The sequence below is a fragment of the Paramacrobiotus metropolitanus genome, unplaced genomic scaffold (genome assembly GCF_019649055.1).
Source record: "Paramacrobiotus metropolitanus isolate TYO unplaced genomic scaffold, Prichtersi_v1.0 Parri_scaffold0000007, whole genome shotgun sequence".
NCBI lineage: Eukaryota > Metazoa > Tardigrada > Eutardigrada > Parachela > Macrobiotidae > Paramacrobiotus > Paramacrobiotus metropolitanus.
This window is the reverse complement of record NW_026570227.1, coordinates 617,671-635,302: the sequence shown is the minus strand read 5'-3', so window position 1 is coordinate 635,302 and position 17,632 is coordinate 617,671. Positions and strand designations below refer to the sequence as shown.

The window sequence follows — 17,632 nt, the reverse complement described above, 5'->3', positions numbered from 1 at the left end:
GGGGTCGGTCCATAATGAGACTTTTGGTACACCTGAATGCATTTAAACTTTTTGGAATTTTGTTGCCCTCATAACTCCGCAACCGGACGTTGCGCGCGCAAACAGTTTTCTCACCTGAGTATACAATTCTTCTGGCTACAAAATACCATAAAGCAATGCAAAAAAGTGTTTGGGAGTGCGCGACAGCGAAAGGTCCCGCCAATATACACGAATTTAGTGCCATGTACCGGGCCAAATCCCTTAATCTAATGGTTCTGACAATATTACATTGCTTGATTAACAGTCAAAGCTGCCTTCTTGTCAGGGTCAATGCAACGAGGACGGCGAACGCAAAAGCGAACCAAACCTCAATTAAATAAGGCAGAGAATTATGCAGTTTATTATGCAGAGCTCAAACTGATTATGAGATTATCTCACTTGTGTTCGATTGGTGTCCTATTTAAATAACACTGATGCCCACTGCTGCGTTTTCTGTTAAATATTTTGCATACGCCACACGTATATTTATATTACGTTATTTATACAATGAGTGTACCGAAGTTTTTGTGTCAAAATTCTATGCGCTTAAATTGTATTGATTCAGCGCTCCACCCCAGTGATTTCAAGATCAAAACGAAATTATTTGCGTACGAATTTAGTTCTCAGTTGGTTTCAATGGGAACACTGTGGACGCCGACGTGGTGGGTCGTGCTTTATACCATAAGAGTGGGTACAACGATAAATTGTGCGGCTGATGGATATGTTATGCAGTCCGTGCATTTCCCCGTTAAAATCGACTGCTTTGTCCGTAATGCCGCCAATGGCAATTTGTACGCCAAAACCGGCGGCAGAATCTGGGTGATAAATTCAAGCCTTCAAGTGTTGACCACGGTGCCAGAAAAGGTTTGTTACTAACTCTTCTGCCGTACTTTTCACTTTGCTGTATCAGGAAAAGAGGAGACCCAGACCTATACGTAAAAGACAGTACAGTAGTGCATATACACTATACAGTATATGCAAAGAAAAATGACCGCTTCGGTGACCCGTAAATTTAAAGCTTTATACGTTTTTAAGTTTAGCAGGTTACCTCTAACCAGGGCATCGTCACCGGCTATAAATTCAGAGAAACTTGATCTTTTGCAGAAGATAGAGGAAGAATGGAATGAGCAAAAAAATTCTTTTCAGCTGCTGTCATGAATGGGCGGGGCCAGAACAAAAAAATAAATTCTACACTGTTTAGTAAAAATTCTAAATTCTACACTATGCTGTAAACCAGTAGCCTATGGACAGTGTACCGCATCGGGCGCATCATACGTTTTAACGTTACTGAACAAACTGTGCGAGCCTCGCAGTCAGATTGCGCCTTACTGCACCAGGCGTTTTTAGCAACATTCCGCCAGACAGTTACAATTATTCCCATTAAAATATCTGGCGCGTACCAAGCCACCAGCCAGCCAAATGCATGTTAGTGTGGCGTGGCGCGCCGTAGTACGGATTTACGCGCAACCCGTAAATTTGTAATGTTCGCTGTTCTTACGAATGCTCAATTTGTCGACAAGCTTGTACTCTTATTATGTACTGACGTGCGTAGCCGCTAAAAATCAGCCCTTGTGTGTAAAACAGAATGCTAGATCGGCCGTTATAGGCATAATACTTTACTGGACGCTGGGGAACAAAGTAAGTCACAGTTTGAAAAATGCTCATGATACGTTTATAAGTAATAAAATTAATATTAATTGCAGGAGTTTGTGGTACCAGAAAGTTTTACAATAAATTCACAAATGTTTGGATACGAATGCCTTGAGAGTGTGAATACTTCTGTTCGTGCAGCGTTTGATCGGATGCAGTCGACGCTTCCGCCAAATAATTCTACTGCAGTGCTGTTGAACTGTCCGCATAACGCCTGGAAGGAAATTATTTACACTTTCGTTACGAAGGCTACCACCTTCTACTTAATTCGTAATCAAGTTAATGAAGCCCAGATTTGGTACAAGAATTCAACGGAGCTCTGTGACCGACAATTTATTCGCACCGTAAATTGCGTAAGCAAATCCTACGACAGGAATAAGCCGATTCCGTTCTATGAGCCAAAATCCGTATTGTACACTGCGAGCGGCAACCCGAGCTCGCTATTTATCCTTTTTACGAATCATGCAGACCTGTCTGTCGTGTGCGAGTACCAGTGGGGGAGCGACAGCACGAACATTAATGAAGTAAGAAATGACTGCGATTTCTATTGCAAATTACGACCATTTCAATGTCGTTGCTTTTGCAAGTCCTGGAAACAATCCGCAGCTTCTCGGATTCTTCACACGGCGGCCAGGAAACTGTACAAAACTGGCTTTGAAGGAATGGAGGTTTTGTTAGTGCTCGCACAAAACCAGATTCTGATGGTCAGTGATTCAATAACAGATATTACTGTAATCTAGCGTGATACCTACAAGTACGGTTCATGATGTTATGTGTTGTGCTAGTGAAGGTAAGCCCCGGTCCATGTCCGAACGCAGGCCTTCCTGAACAGAATATTTACAGAAACGATGATAACATTTCTTCTTAAAACTGAAAAACACAGTAACGTTATTGTGAACTTTGCTGCCGCATAAAATCCTGAGTTTTCCACCTGTTGCTTTTGTGACATCTGAAATTCGCATTAAAACCTGCTGCGTCTTTTTATTAGTTATGTTTGCCCTTAACGAATAACCCTATTCCACCGGAAGAAATATTAGATTATGGTTTTGGATTCCAAGACGATACATTTTTAACCGTAAAGGATTCGCCGCTGATAGTGGATCTGAAGCCGAACGGCAACTTCAGTCAGGTGTACGTCTCTACGGATTCTATGGTAACTTTCGTAAAACAGATTATCTACTTTGTACGACGTAATAAAATCTTACGTGCTGACCATACCGGTGCAAAATTAAACATACAGATGCAATTGTCATCATTGTCGAGGAGATTGACAACTTTCACAAAGAACCCGGTTGCAGATCGCCCTGGTCAGTCTCGACAAGTGCGTCCGTTTCAAGAACCGCATCGAATGTCTAGGATCCCATCCCAGCCAGTGTGGATGGTGTCCCTCCACAAACAGGTTTGTACACAGTAATACAAGCTATCGTGATTACTTACTAGTTACCGGTCATACGGTAATGGAAGTGTAAAAGCCAGGGGAAAAGTATAAATATTCTATATATTCTACGGTCTCTTCTGGTTTTGAACAAGGTAGTTGGTGGTAGGGGTCAACTGCTCTGTGTAACCGATGCTGCGAAACGCATTAAAACCGTCCACAAGACAGCGAACAAAATTATCTACGAACCATAAAACGAGAACTAGGAGTTTTCTCATAATTCGGTAACTTTAAATATGCGGCTTCATATTTTGGTAACCGGTCAGTTACACCGTCACCAATTGGCGCGCTATCTAAATAGCTGCTGATCGCGCAACGTGTGTTTTGATATGTTCCTCACTGGTTTTTTGCCATCGAAATAGAACTGAGAATGTGGGGTTCAAAATTTAAGAAATCTGCAAACGTAAAAGAGCGGTTCTTTTACATTTCACCCGGTCAAGTTCCTCTTCTTCATTGGTGTTTTGTGGAAATTTTTAAAGTTAATGCTTCGAAATTATAAGCGAAGATTTTACTGTGAAATCCTGGTATTTCTGCTTCCTATGAAATTTTAAAACCAGGTAACTAAAATATCAAAACGTATTCTGCAAGTAAACGAAATGTCTATATTATTACCTATATAGTAGTAGGTGGCATACTTTCGAATTACCGAAATATATTTGTGAGCCATAATAGAATCTGAACGTCGAAGTGAAATTGAGAGTGTTTTTTAACTGAAAGAGCTGTGTCAATGTTGTTGCATGAAAATCTGGTGAAGTGGCATCGTGTGAAAAAACAAATCTCCAAATTTTGAGTGTCTTCGTGTGTGTGTCTTCGCCCCAGCAGAAAAAGAATGGTAATCGGTGCACGTGTGTAGCTTGGGTAATGGTTGCGCTTGAAAGCGGAATTGTACACGGATACGTAAGTTGATGATCTATCTTTAAATTCTGGGTTAACTGGTTCCATTCAACGCGTGAAAAAAGCTGGCGTACGATCCATGTTGTCCCCGGCGAAAACTGGCGGTATCGCGGTACAGATCGGCACCACCACATTTCGCCGAGGACAACTAATAACAGCACATTTGGTCGCTGACACTCCACCGCAAATTTAATTCGTCCTGCGGCATTTGGTCGGTGGGACATTATGCCGGAAAACACTTCGTCCTCGACTCATTGCGGCAAATAGTCGGTCGTATTTATGGGGACGCATGCTGCTCGTCAAAAAATAAGAAGTCACAGAAACAGGATGAGTACAAAAGAAAGCCTGAAAAATTTATTGACAGAAGACGCTAACTAAAGCAGCTACAAAACCGAAAAAACTGCAAAAAGTTAAGAAAACTGTAAAGCCAAAATTCCCAAGAAACAACAAAACTAAGTAGTCCAAGATAAAAGTAACCGAATTCACCGAATAGGACTGAGAAATCTCAGCGGGTGGACAGCCTTTGCGCAGATTTGTCGCATGACCAAGTTCCAAGACGGATTATGTGCGACCAGAAGCAATGCCCGGCGAACTGTTGCTAAGTCAAGCAGTCTTAAACTAATTTGTCGTAATACGAGCTATCAAAGCGCCCGCAGTGGGTGGGGGACTGTGGGACCAATAAGTCTACGTAGAGTTCATAGCGCGACAAAATGCCACACTCTCCGTTGTCCGGGTGTGTTGTGCAAATATCAATATTTCTTGATAGAAAAAGGGAAGGCCGTATTCCTCCACTTAGCAAATGGATATTGTTTTATGGATTTTACAGTAAATGGATATTACTTTATAGATTTTACAGATGTTCGTCCCGACGATTCTGCACAATTGGGAATAATAACATAGTATCAAAAAATGCATGGATCAACAGCGACGACACTGGGGACGACCAAGGTGGATTTTTATCTACACGCACTCAAAGGCAAGAGCCCAGAGAACAACTTGAAGTTTATGTCCGCAGCACGCCAGCGGCTATCGGTTCTTTACTGCCAGCATCAACGTTGTCCTTCTTGTCCGGAGAAAAGCAACAGGGCACTCTGCTAATGGATATGGTGCTCTGGGTGGCCGTTGGGGTTGTGATAATCCTACTGATATTGACAATCGTGTACCTGGTTAGGTACATCGAGATACGAAAAGCCAACCGTAAGCTTGTGCAGCGGCTTCGAGACCGATATCCGCAATGTCGAGGGATGAAGTCTTATAGCAGAATTCGGGATACTTTGAAAGAGGAAGTTTCAATCAAGGGTAGCTGGAACACAAAGACCGTTTATTCACGGGTTTGTTAATTTGGAATTCGAAGAACGTTGGTACATAACTCTTGCTTGCAGAATAATGTGTATACACACATCTTACTATTTATTAAAATTTTGCGATTACTACTGTCTTTACGATTTTGGCAGTTATTGTTTTTTTAATGTGACAATGTTCTAAGATATAAGGGGAATTTACCTGCTGAGGCCAGCACTCCCTGCACTTGATGCCGTCACTCGCCTGGAGTGTGACGATACGGCAATACAGTACATACGGTTAAATCGGGCGCGGTACATAAGCACCATGTTTAGCCACAACGTAAAACTCCAGCCGGGTGACCGCAGCAAGTACAAGGAGTGCTAGCCTCAGCAGTTGAATTCCCCCTATATAGGATAGTGCCAATTGCAACGAATTAGGTACATAAAAGGTACCCTACATTCGTTACCTGAGTTGCAGCAACGGCACCCGGTAGTGCCACCAAATTACCAATACCTTATACCCCCAGTACTTAAGAAGTAATTATATCTGTTATAAACCGATCGGTTGCCTCTCGTATGTACTCGAATAATATACGAAATAAAAAATGCACTCGCTTGTACTGGAATCTGTATCCGTACTGCCACCAACAGATACCACAAACTTTACTTTGAATACTCGTACCGTATATGTATTTCGACTGTGGGATACAAACTTGCCACAATCAAATAGAGAAATAAGGAATTCGAAGCAGAGAAAACTAGCCATAACGCGATGAAATGATGAAGCATACTAGGTACTCTTATAGGTCGTACCTATAGCAATATGTATGTACCTATAGCAATAGCAATATTATTGATCGTAAAAGTTGCTTAAACTGATCCATAACGTACTGTTACACATATACTGCAACTTGTACATTTCGTTAAGGAACACAATCGTGTACAATATCTTTATTTATGGGCAGTAAAAACAGCGATGGACGATACCTCACTACTAACTGCAGGTTCATAAAACCAACAAATTATCATTGATCGAGGAATAAACCCACTAATTACAGTAAGAAACCGAAAACCAAAAACCATAAACACCAACCTGCAGATCAAACTCACACAAGCCCTAGGCTCGGCCGGAAGCGGCCAGTCAATATTTCTCTCGCGCAAGAAAAAAAATGAGTTCCTGCTTATTGCCGGTCTGTCGAACTGTACTTACGGGTACTCTTGGAGAACAACGAGTGATAATATTGCTTGAAACATTCCAGCAAGCTGGGCTTACCAAAAATATCATTGCCTTGTATATATACGGCTGCCAAAATTGTGTACTCCGAAGCGTTGCAGGTTGCGGATACCGGCTAACAACTGCAACCACCAGTTCCAGTTAAATCGCTGAAAACATATGACCCACCCGCCGCTTTGGTAGATTGATCGATTACTTTGGTGTCATCATTCGCCACAGTAATCAAGAATTATAGCGAAATTAAGCGAATCCTCAGAACCAGTGAGAAGAGAGCTCCGATTCTGCTGATAGAAGTATGACTATACACCCATATGGTGTTACTTGTCACTTCCTCAGCGCTCGTTCACCACAAGAAGAAAGTAAAGAACAACAGCTTTTAATTGCAATTTATGCGCAGTAACGTCGTCGGTGCACCGATCCTGCTTCCCATATTCCTTTTTAATCCTACTTTGAAAAATAAAATTGGAATGAACGCAAAAAAAAGAGAGAATCTGATATGTATCTGTTCAGAGTGGAAGCTGCACCGCTAATTTACAAAATAGCAACACTCACACAGTGACACTGATAAGTTTTTTATGGTGCGTGTAACAAATTCAAGAAAAGCTAAGAAATGTATTAAAGAATACTACAGAATACAGATTCCTGACACCGAAAGATTTTCATTAATTTATTGAGTGATCCGGCTTGTTAAATATACCGTTTTCTGATATGATGTAGGCTTTAATAGTTATAGCAGAAAACTTTCAGGGGCGACACCGCCCCACCACCCCTGGATCGATTTTTACACTTTAAATTTTTAAAAGCAATGATATTGAAATTTGCAATGTGTGATAAGCTTTCACACTGTTTCCGCACCACATTACATTAGGGATATTAATTTTGGGATGTCCTTTGTGTTAGCCTGTTATCCGATCTTGGACGTTTGCTGCAAAAATCCTAGTTGCTACAAAAGCAAACTGTGACCATGAGAATCTTTCAGACTTCCACGACTACATAGCTGGCAAAGTGTATTAATCTAGTTGACAAGCAGATAAGGTGCGGAAACCGGACTATTAACCGAGTTACAGGCCATCTGAAATCGCTCTTTCACAGTTTACCAAACGATATCAGTCAACTTAAGTAAACCAACAGCAGAAGGTAAGCCACACTAGGCTGTTGGTGGCAAAATTCACCTATCTACTCGTCTATCGCAGCAGGAATATTTTCACTACTAAAGAGTCGCAGCTCAATAGCTGTGCCGACGTTTTAACGGAAGATTCAAGGCATAACAGAACATGTAAACTATATTGTTTTACAATTACCAGAAAATCCGACACTGGCATGCTGCATTGGTACGAAGACGGCAGTCGACGGGTGAACGCATGGAATGCGGTGGATGTGGTGGGGATGATGGACTGCTGCAGCGCGGTCACGTGATTGACCTACAGGAAAGCGTGGCTGCCTTGCTAAAACGGGTCAGAAAAAACTTTACATCAAAATTTCATAAGCGTGCTGCCTGCGATACCTTTTTTTTTCGGAAATTAAAAATTCATGACGTCCCTGAGCGACTGGGACTGGCTAACCTTTTTGGAATCTTGTCGTGCTAGGTAGCTTTTTTCCTTCGTACACGGCTTTATTAAGTAGAACTGCGTGAATTGCTTTTTCCGTCGGCTGCACACAGATGCAGACTTAACACTATGAAAGAAGAAGACTAGTCTTCGCATAGGAATAGTGTTAACGGCTAGTTTTATGTTTGTCTATGGAGATCTGTAACCAAAATGTTACACGCCATTGATTCGCCCATTTTAGGGGAGTTGTTCAGTATTTTCCGGAGGGCAAAACCCTGCAGATTACATAAAGATACTCTATACGTTAAAATACAAAGACTGTAAGTATATACGGCTTGTTTTTGAACGGTTAATACCTTATAAGAGGATAGGTTAGCATTGCTGGCATTGTAACTGTGCAACCATCCACAGTTGTTGGTTTAGTTACTTAAGTAAGCCGCTGACCGCTGGTTGTGTTCCAGACTATATCGACCTGAACGCTAGCTTTGAGTGCAATCGACTCATTCAATTTTGCTGAATCTCCCATGCATGGACTTTGTAAGGATATTAGCAATTACATTTAACGCAAAAGCCCTATATGCATGCACAAAGATACAGGATCAGAAATTCAGCAAATTTTCTATAGAATATGGCTTTTAATTTGAAACCGGTCAAGGCAAAATTGTAATTACCGGTTCCCGAGCACCAGAGAAACTTCAAGCGGCGGTTATGGAGTAAAACGTACAAAAACGATTTTGCATTCTTATCACTTACTCAAAGTGAACTTATAATGTTTCATAAGCGTGTTTCCGCATGTACTGAAATCTCTTGACACCGACAAAAGTTGTCACAGAAAGCAGCTTGTTCTCCTAAATTTTGAAGTTGGTTTGGTTAAAACAATAACTGATCGAAACGCAAGAGCTGCAGTTATCTTGCAAGTCCGAAGGAAACAACCAGCAGTCAGAAATGCATTAAACCGTCGCCTGTTTCCCTGTTTGCGGTTGCATCAGTTACAGTGCGCCAGTTAAAAGGTTTTTCCAAAATAACAAATTTTTCAGTTTTGTTCTTACGTTATAAATATTATTATTGAAAATGAACTCTTCATTGAAAGGATGGTTGACCGCCGTGTCGAAACATGAGGCTAAGTTCGTGCAGGAAGTGTGCATTAAGAATTTTAGCCACCAAGTTGAAGACTACGTGTCTGGTGATTTGTTGAACTGCATAGTCTATCATGCTCAGACCAACAGAACAAAAGAGATGGCTGTTTATGGTTCGTTGTTGGCTACAACAGCAACAATTTCTGCGGAGAAAGTTCTGTTACAAATAACAGATAACTACAAGAAACAATGCCCAGCCATTAACTTGCTTATTGTTTGCAATCCTGGTGGTGGAAAAAGTACAGCTTTGCAGGACTACTGTACGGACTTTTTGGATGCAATTTCACAAAAAAAGAACAAGAAGTTCTATGATAATCCGCATACATTTGGAGGTAACAGATTTTATATTGACATATTTTTATCTACATACAGTTGTTAGTCACAATACTTATTTTTAGCATAGTATACTTAAAATATACTAAAAATAGTATACTAAAAATTATTTTTAATTTTATTTATCGATCTAAAGTTTTCTTTTATTTTTTTAATTAAATCATTTTAACTAACATTTGTAAATGCAGTATTACAAACTTTAATTTTGTTTTAGCTTATCGTACATTTCTTGCCGACACCAAAAGATTTGGTTCTGTCATTGCTGACGAAATAGCGGGAACACTCGGTACACTAACACTGGCAGAGGAAAACGCAGCAAGCCTGATGAACAAAGTCTGGGGAGGACAAAGCTTAAATGTGTCCTATAAAACAGCAGGATCGTTGAAGCTGCCTCGCAGTTCATCTGCGTTTTTCGGTAGTTTGCATCCGCATCCGTTCTGCAGTATTCTAAAATCTTGGACAGCCGGAAACGGGTTGGAAGACCGGTTGCTGGTCACTGCAGTTGATAATATCGTAACTGATATTCCGGAAAGCAGAGAAGCAAAACAGCGTCTGCCAAAGCCGGTGGTTGACTTGAAAAAAATGTTTATCAAAATGCATGAATATTTCGACAAACATCCTGGTTTATTACTCACTTATTCGGAAGAAGCTTTCGAATTTATTGCGAAAATATCTTCGGACGCTAAGCGAATGCGTATTCTACACAACCAGAAAATTTCCAACGGTGAGTCATCTATGGATAGATCGGATTTTGTTTCGAAGTTGGAGGACAATATTCAAAAAGTTTCAATGCTGTCACACATATTAAGCTCCTCTTATCAGAGTATGCTTACTATCAAAGCAATCAGTATTCCGGATAAAGTACCTTTGGAAACAGTGCAAAAGTCATACAAGTTTGCTGATATCAGCGGAGGTGCCTTCAGTGAATACGAGAACATCCGGCCTGCAACGTCTGTCAAACCCACAAACTTCTCACTTGCTCTTACACCGGGCGAATTTATAACATGTCGTATATGTAATGACACATATGGATCGAGAAAAGCATTTGTGAGGCTGACAGAAACCGAGTTTTCTGATGCGGCGCTACAAATGCAAGAGGTCGGCCTGGGCATTATAAAAAGTTTTGTTATGTTCAGCGGTAAAGAAGGAAACGTTCTGTATAAATGCCCCCCTGTTGAAATTGACAAGCAGATATTGATCGCTGCCGGGTTGATTTTCACTGTGTACGAAAGTGCCTACAACGCGGACTTTGCATTACCTCCATCCAAGAAACGGGAACTCTCAGAAATAATTGACCAAATGAAAAGTCAAAATCCTTATAAGCGCTTAGCTTCACCTGAACGCGGGACCAAACGAGTAGCGCCCGACGATGAATATCCAATGGGAGTAAACATCTATTAACCATCGATTCCAAATACTGTGCACTCGCATTTAATTTACATTTACGTTTATGTTACGAGTCTTAACTTTCGACGACAGTTTGCTTCCTACTATTAAACTTGCTTCCTGCTGTTACCAGAATTACAACCATGAGGTATCCTTTTAAAGGTTAAAAGATCACGATTTAAAATAGACACATTCGCAGCCTGTCTCAGCTTCACAGGCCGCAGTTTCGTAGGCTGCCGCAGTTTCGCAGGCTGCCGCAGTTTCGCGGCCTGGTTCGGAATGATGGTACAGGTTATCAAGACGGAAGCGGACAGCTGAACTTTAACAACGCTACCGTTACGATTCCAAAAGATTCTTTCTCCGTAGAGCAGTGGATCGGGCCTGTTAACAACGATACGGTCAGATACAGAACACGGAACACTTTGTTGGCTGACGATACGAAAGACAATGCTCTGCGGAAGTTGTGCTTTACGATTCACTGCGGGCTTGATTTAGGTTCAGTTCTTAATTGTCCATGGTGTCTATAAATACTCGTCTTTCGCTTACGCCACAGTATTCGCTGTTAACAATCGCCACGGTCTTCTGTTTGATGGAACATATTAACCCTCCAGCGGTTAGCTTGTGCTGACCATAGGTCAGCACTGGTGACAATGTCGTTTTCCAACGCCAATGCCCATGGAGGCATGGACGGTCTGCAGCATAAAAATGATTAATGTTGTAATAATTAGGCGAACAAAAATTACGTATAAGCAATTACTTCATTAAATAGTTCTACGGAAAAGTATTTTAAAACACGGGTATAGCAGAGGTCAAGAAATTAACCACTGATCAGCACAAGAATTTAAAATTACCAAAACGCGGTTTTATGAATTTTGATGACTACGAGGACATTTGGGTGCTGTGAACATACCCTCCCCGATTAGGGTGCAATGAACATCCGACTGCTCTGCAGCTCGCAACGCTACTGGCATCACGGTCAAAATTTTAAAATTAAATCCAAGTTTAAAACGCACAGCATCCAGTACGAGTACTCGTACATTATTTGTTATTACCAGTATTTTGTTGTTCTAGATTCGTTGTAGTGATGTTTGTTTCTCTTTTTTTACTAATTATTCTGATTTGCTGCGTGTACTAAATCCAACTGTCCACAAATATCAGCTACGAGTATGGATCTAGTCGCCAGAGCTTTTCACAATGCTGCTATGGACGCAGCAGTCAGGTCTGTCAAGAGGGAATTTTATCGCAGGCTTCCGCCGCAGAAGGTCTATAGTGTTAATTGCACGACACTAGGAAGGCAACTGAAGAAAACTGTGCCTCAACAGAAGGGGCAACGGCAGCGGATATGTACTGATCCTGAGGAGAACTTCATTGCAAACACCATGCTGCGCTGTGCAAGACTTGGAGTGCCTCTGAATAAACCGTGTTCTGTGACTTAAAATCATTATGAGTATAACGCGGGGCCGTATGGGCGCCACGCGTATCCTCGACAGCGAACAGCGGTGAACCCGGATGAGGCTTTATTGCCGAATCTAATGCGCACCGTGGCGCAGCAACACCCGACTAATGAGGAAGGATCCTGCAGCCAGTGCAACTGTGCTGCAGGTCCGTCAAAACAGCGCAGCAATGTGCGGGGTGGAAATCCCAGAAACAGCGAACAGCTACTCAGGAGGGCGGGGCGTCCCGCCCTTACATGAGATTATGAAGCATTATGATCTTCTAAAATGTGGTTTGAAGATACGATATTTTTTTTGTGGATCGTAATTTGCGGAAATAGACAGTGAAAATACTTGGATGTAACATTTTTGTCAAATAAAATTTTCTGTAAAGTTAGGTCCCGGGTGTCCATCGCACCCTAATCGTGAAGGGTATGTTCACAGCACCCAAATGTCCTCGTACTACAAGTTCAAAGACGCAAAAACAAGCGTAGCTAGCAATATTTTTTCTCAAAACTTTCATTGCGCTCCCATAAGGCACTTTGCGTAGCGCTGTTCTAGCATTTCATCACTGCCATTGCTACACGTCTGGCACGTCAAGCGGCTCGTGCATTTCTTGCATGGCCCGCGCATGCACTTTTCGGGTGCGGCCGCAGGCCAGCAGTTGCCCGTGTCGGAAAAGCGGCGTGGAGCGGTTTAGCTGTTGTGGTGATTGGCGCCAAATCACACACGCTAGCCCTTTTTCCAATGCATTGCCGGCCGGCAATGCACAAGTTGCCGGCCGCAAAGGTCACAATCACCAATGTGCTCGAAACAGTTTGCAGTCGTTGTCTTTTGCGATCGCTCACGCTGGTCAAAACTCCAAATTTGCATGTGTTTTTAAAGCCTAGTGGCGTAATCGCTCGCTTGCTCAAGCGATACATTAGAATGGTTGGTGGAAACGCGGCAGCGTGTAGTGTTGTGCAGCCACTTAACAATGTGTCCTTGAACATTTTGTTATTCGGAAATGCTAACTTGCAAAGCAAAGTTTGCTTTGTTGCCAACCGCCCAGAGTGTTTGTCAAAAAAAAAACGTTTTATGCCAGCTTGCGACTAGAGCCCTGCGCGAGCGTCAAATGTTTGGCTCACGCTCGCTCGCGTCATTTTAACTATTGCAAAATTTTTCTCAGCTCGCTCGTGCTGAATCGTCTGCTCGCTCGCTCGGCTCGTATCCAGATTTCTTATTGCTCGGATCGCTCGGCTCGTAGACAATTTCATGTTTTTCTGCTCGGACCGCTCGCGAGCAAAATTTTATGCGGATTAATTATAAAACGTAGTTTTTTTTTATGGCAGCACCGCTGCATGAATTTAAACAAGTTTATTTCGCGCGAAGCGCGAGGCCAACGCGCATTTTGACAGGAAAAATCGCTAGAAATTCTCTAAAAAATAGTTTGGGACAGCTTATTTCGCGCGAAGCGCGAAGCCAACGCGCATTTTTGCAAGAAAATCGCTAGAAATTCTATAAAAAATAGTAGGAGACAGAAAGCAGTGCTCAGCTCGCTCGTGACCTCTGACTGCCGCTCGCTCGGCTCGCTCGCCCATCGATAAACGACCGCTCGGCACGACTCGGCTCGCGCCATTAGCGGTAAAAGCTCGCTCATTCGGCTCGCGAGCCGCGAGCGCTCACGAGCCGAGCCGAGGCTTGGCGCTCGCGCAGGGCTCTACAGTTGCGACAACGGGAACCGCGTGGCGCAGGTTTTGCATCCAAACCGGTGGCAACTTGATCTACTGTACATACATAATACAGAACAGCTGTCGAAATCTCACCCGCCCATGTATTCGCAACCTCTTCATGGGCATTGGCGTTGGCAGACGATACAAGTTTTTGACGGACTTTGGTCGTCTACGGTTCTACTTGAATAAAACGCGATCAATTGTACTTTGTTGACTTGTATCCGGTTTATTTGTTCATCCTCTAAGTAGTTAATTAGCACGACCTGCGATAGTATACAAAGTTTGAAATTAGCGATTTTTCCGCACCTGTTGTTCTTAGCTGACATGAGACACGAGTTCAAATTATGTTTTTCACGCTGCTTTAAAGTCCCTTGTTGCTTATTACATCAAGGGATAGCGGATAACAGAAGAAAACGGACCTTATATAAACACAAGATGGCGTCGGTTACGTCAAAAACTGGAGTTGGGAGCTGGACTTTCTAGTTACAATTCCCGGTTGTACTTTGTACTTGCAGCTCCCAACTGCAGCATATGATTCAGCACAACTGCAGCATATGATTACTGCATATGTATACTGTATAGAAGTACACTACCTAATTTACTCACTTACTGATATTCACACACACACACAAGTTGTTTACATTCTTTTACCGCATGGAGCGGCACTAGCACATTAGCGCAGCTGGCTCGTCAGCGATGGTGATACACACTTTGCGCGTCTCTTATTATTTAAAACACTTGTAGTAATGATGTGTATTTATAATAAACATAATTATTTGTCAACTTACCGTGTAGTTTAATTGCTTGTCTGGATTGTGCACGACATGAGCCCAATGTACTGTATAGATACTACTGTACACTGCACATTTATACTGGTTCACTTTCGCTGCTTGATTCAACAAGTTGTTTACATTCTTTTACACTATGGAGGAGCACTTCAACGCATCTGGCTCGTTAAAGCCTTTCAACGCACAGTAAGTGAAATATAATTGCTTTTCAGCGGATATTACTAGCTGCTCTATTCTCAATTTATTTATACATATATAATCATGAAAACTAACAGGTACGATGACATATTATTTTCTTTATTACTGTACACTATGACTGTACTGTGTAATCAATTTTGACAGTTATTTGCAGTCTGATGGTCTACTGCGTGCATGCTTATGTTACATGAATAATTGGCAGAGCGAAATAAAAGGAAAGGTCACGGCGGTGTAAGACCGGCCGGTTTCGTAGTCTAATATGCAGTGTTTACGGAAATATGCATTAACGGCAACGAACGAGACGGCAAATGCGAGTCAGGGATTGTTATTGAAGGAAATCGGACTGTAATCCGAGGCGACTGTGTCAGAAAAGCACAAAAACAGCGGTATATCAGAGCAACAAGTGGAACGGTATATCAGATAACAGCATGAACGGGCATATCGCCCTTGACAATCAGAAAGCGCATTACAGGAGAATCGGCACATACTAAGTGATTCAGGCATTGGGCAAGGGAGAAGTAGCGAGCCGAGCATCAGAACAAAGTCTACATGTAACACTTCTCTCCATGAAAAAGGACTGTCCGCAGTCCATAACTAATATAAAAGAAGCAGAAAAGCCAGTCAACCAGCAATACAATAAAGCAGCTATTTTTGCGTTTAGAAATTTTCAAAACACATTCAAGAAACAACAGGTATTATTATGCGAATAATATTTATACTTGATATGATTATAAGAAATATAGGTAGTACAGCGAGATATTTTGTATTTTATTTTCGTAACGCTTTTAGGGAAAACCCGGGTTAAACTGAATTTTCATTTTATAAATGTTTTTGGATTTAGATTCCCTGACTCATTTTTATAATAAATGCGGTGCTAACGATGATGTCATTCGGTCGCACTTGAACTTGAACTTTGATCCGCGGTCAACCATACACCAAAACCACAACACTACACCGTATTCACGAAATTAAACAGAAAATCCTATTCTCTGAGGCAAAATCTGTACGAAAAATTCATTCGCTCATTTCCATGATCTGATTTCGCTGGTTTCAAACACTGTTTGTTCGCCTGTCTATAACACGCGCATAGCGTCCACTTCGTTTCCCCATGTTGGAATTTTTCGTACACTGGTACTTGTACAGACGAGTGCGTTATTAATCGGTCTGAGTAGATTAGTAGCATGTCTCGCGGTCAAGTCGCGTACTTACGGCTCAACACCTCGTAAACCAGTGATGCGCCGAAAGCTAGAGTTGTTACGCGCCCATGACCAAAGTATTGCTACAGCAACGGGATGGCTGATCAGACACTTTTATTTTATTAAGGACTTCGTTGTTTTTTTAAGATGATTTTTAGCAATTATACTCACCTCGACATTTAGCAAACAAACTGCTGCACCAGCATCTTCGTAGGAAATTTTAATTAATTAATTTCAAATTTTGCCCCAGAAAATACAATGCGTTAACCATGACCATAATGCAGGCTACCTATTACGAGCACTCATTGATTATTGCAAGGCTGTAATGGCTGATAAAAATCGATGACATAAGGCTTTAGGTAGTGAATTTAATATAACTGGGTTCCCGGGGATAGAACCGGGTCTATCTTCACGAACCTTTCCTTTTGTTTTAAAAATTGGAAGTAAAATCTGACAAGTAACCAAGGAAATTTCCTGACCAATGTTTTTTGGTAAATTTTCTACAAAATAAAATGATCCTGTTTATTGAAAATTGAAGTAATTAATCCTGACCATTTTGAAATTGAACTAAATACAGTACTTTATACGCAAACGCGTACTATAATTGAAGTACTTTATACGGTTAGAAGAAATACAGGTAATATAGCGGAATAATCTGAATTTTTATTTTTGGAACGCTTTTAGGGAAAACCGGATTGAACCGAATTTTCATTTTATAAATGTTTTGGATTTTAAATTCTCTGACTCATTTTATAATAAATGCGGTTCAGTCGATGATATCTTTCGGTCGCTCTTGAACTTGAACTTTGATCAGCGGTTAACCGTACACCAAAACCATAACACCACACCGTATTCACGCAAATAAACAGACATTTCATTTCCTGAGGCAAAATCGACACAGCACAATTTATAAACATTAAGTCGCTGGTTTCAAACATTATTCATTCGCTTGTCTAAACACACGCCTCTTTTCCCCCTTTTTTTTTAATGCAGCTTTAGTGCATTCAGTCTACGATGCTAAACTCGTGTCTGGCTGGTAAAATTTTTTTTCTCGTCTTCTGCAATCGAGTCGCGCGTGTGCGATCTCGTACGAAATTCTGTTCTGTTTTTTTTTCTCAGCAATTTTCAATGCTGTTGCTGACGGGTTTTGGTCAGAGGCATTACAGCAAAAATTTTTTTTCGCTGTTGCGGACAAGTTTTCTGCAGAGACTTCACAGCAGATGGTATTGCTGTTTCAGACAGGTTTTTGTACATCGATTCTAGACTGCGTTAGTTGAGGTAATTTCGAAGCATGTGAGCGATTCTTCATTCGCGTAGACACTGTGCAAACAAACTGCTGCACCAGCTTATCCGTTAACTATTTTTTTTTTAAATTTCAATATCTAATTT

The 17,632-nt window shown here is 41.5% G+C and overlaps 2 protein-coding genes across 6 annotated transcripts; both read left to right on the top strand.

The window, feature by feature from the left end:
* The first annotated feature begins 488 nt into the window (after nucleotides 1–488).
* Nucleotides 489–5,791, top strand: LOC129582251 (uncharacterized). 5 transcript variants are annotated; one of them, XM_055473726.1, is made up of 7 exons: nucleotides 489–882; nucleotides 1,603–1,656; nucleotides 1,722–2,192; nucleotides 2,256–2,372; nucleotides 2,657–2,821; nucleotides 2,967–3,067; nucleotides 4,854–5,791. In XM_055473726.1, exons 1-7 carry the CDS (start codon nucleotides 526–528, stop codon nucleotides 5,335–5,337), a joined length of 1,749 nt encoding a protein of 582 aa, XP_055329701.1. In that variant the 5' UTR covers nucleotides 489–525; the 3' UTR covers nucleotides 5,338–5,791. The 5 variants fall into 5 exon arrangements, with proteins under 5 accessions (XP_055329701.1, XP_055329700.1, XP_055329704.1 ...); XM_055473725.1 differs by having other exon boundaries at nucleotides 4,845–5,791; XM_055473729.1 differs by having other exon boundaries at nucleotides 2,909–3,067.
* A 1,953-nt stretch (nucleotides 5,792–7,744) lies between these two features.
* Nucleotides 7,745–10,931, top strand: LOC129582396 (uncharacterized). Its single transcript, XM_055473906.1, has 3 exons — nucleotides 7,745–7,968; nucleotides 9,451–9,529; nucleotides 9,745–10,931. Exons 1-3 carry the CDS (start codon nucleotides 7,876–7,878, stop codon nucleotides 10,929–10,931), a joined length of 1,359 nt encoding a protein of 452 aa, XP_055329881.1. The 5' UTR covers nucleotides 7,745–7,875.
* Nucleotides 10,932–17,632: the final 6,701 nt, after the last annotated feature.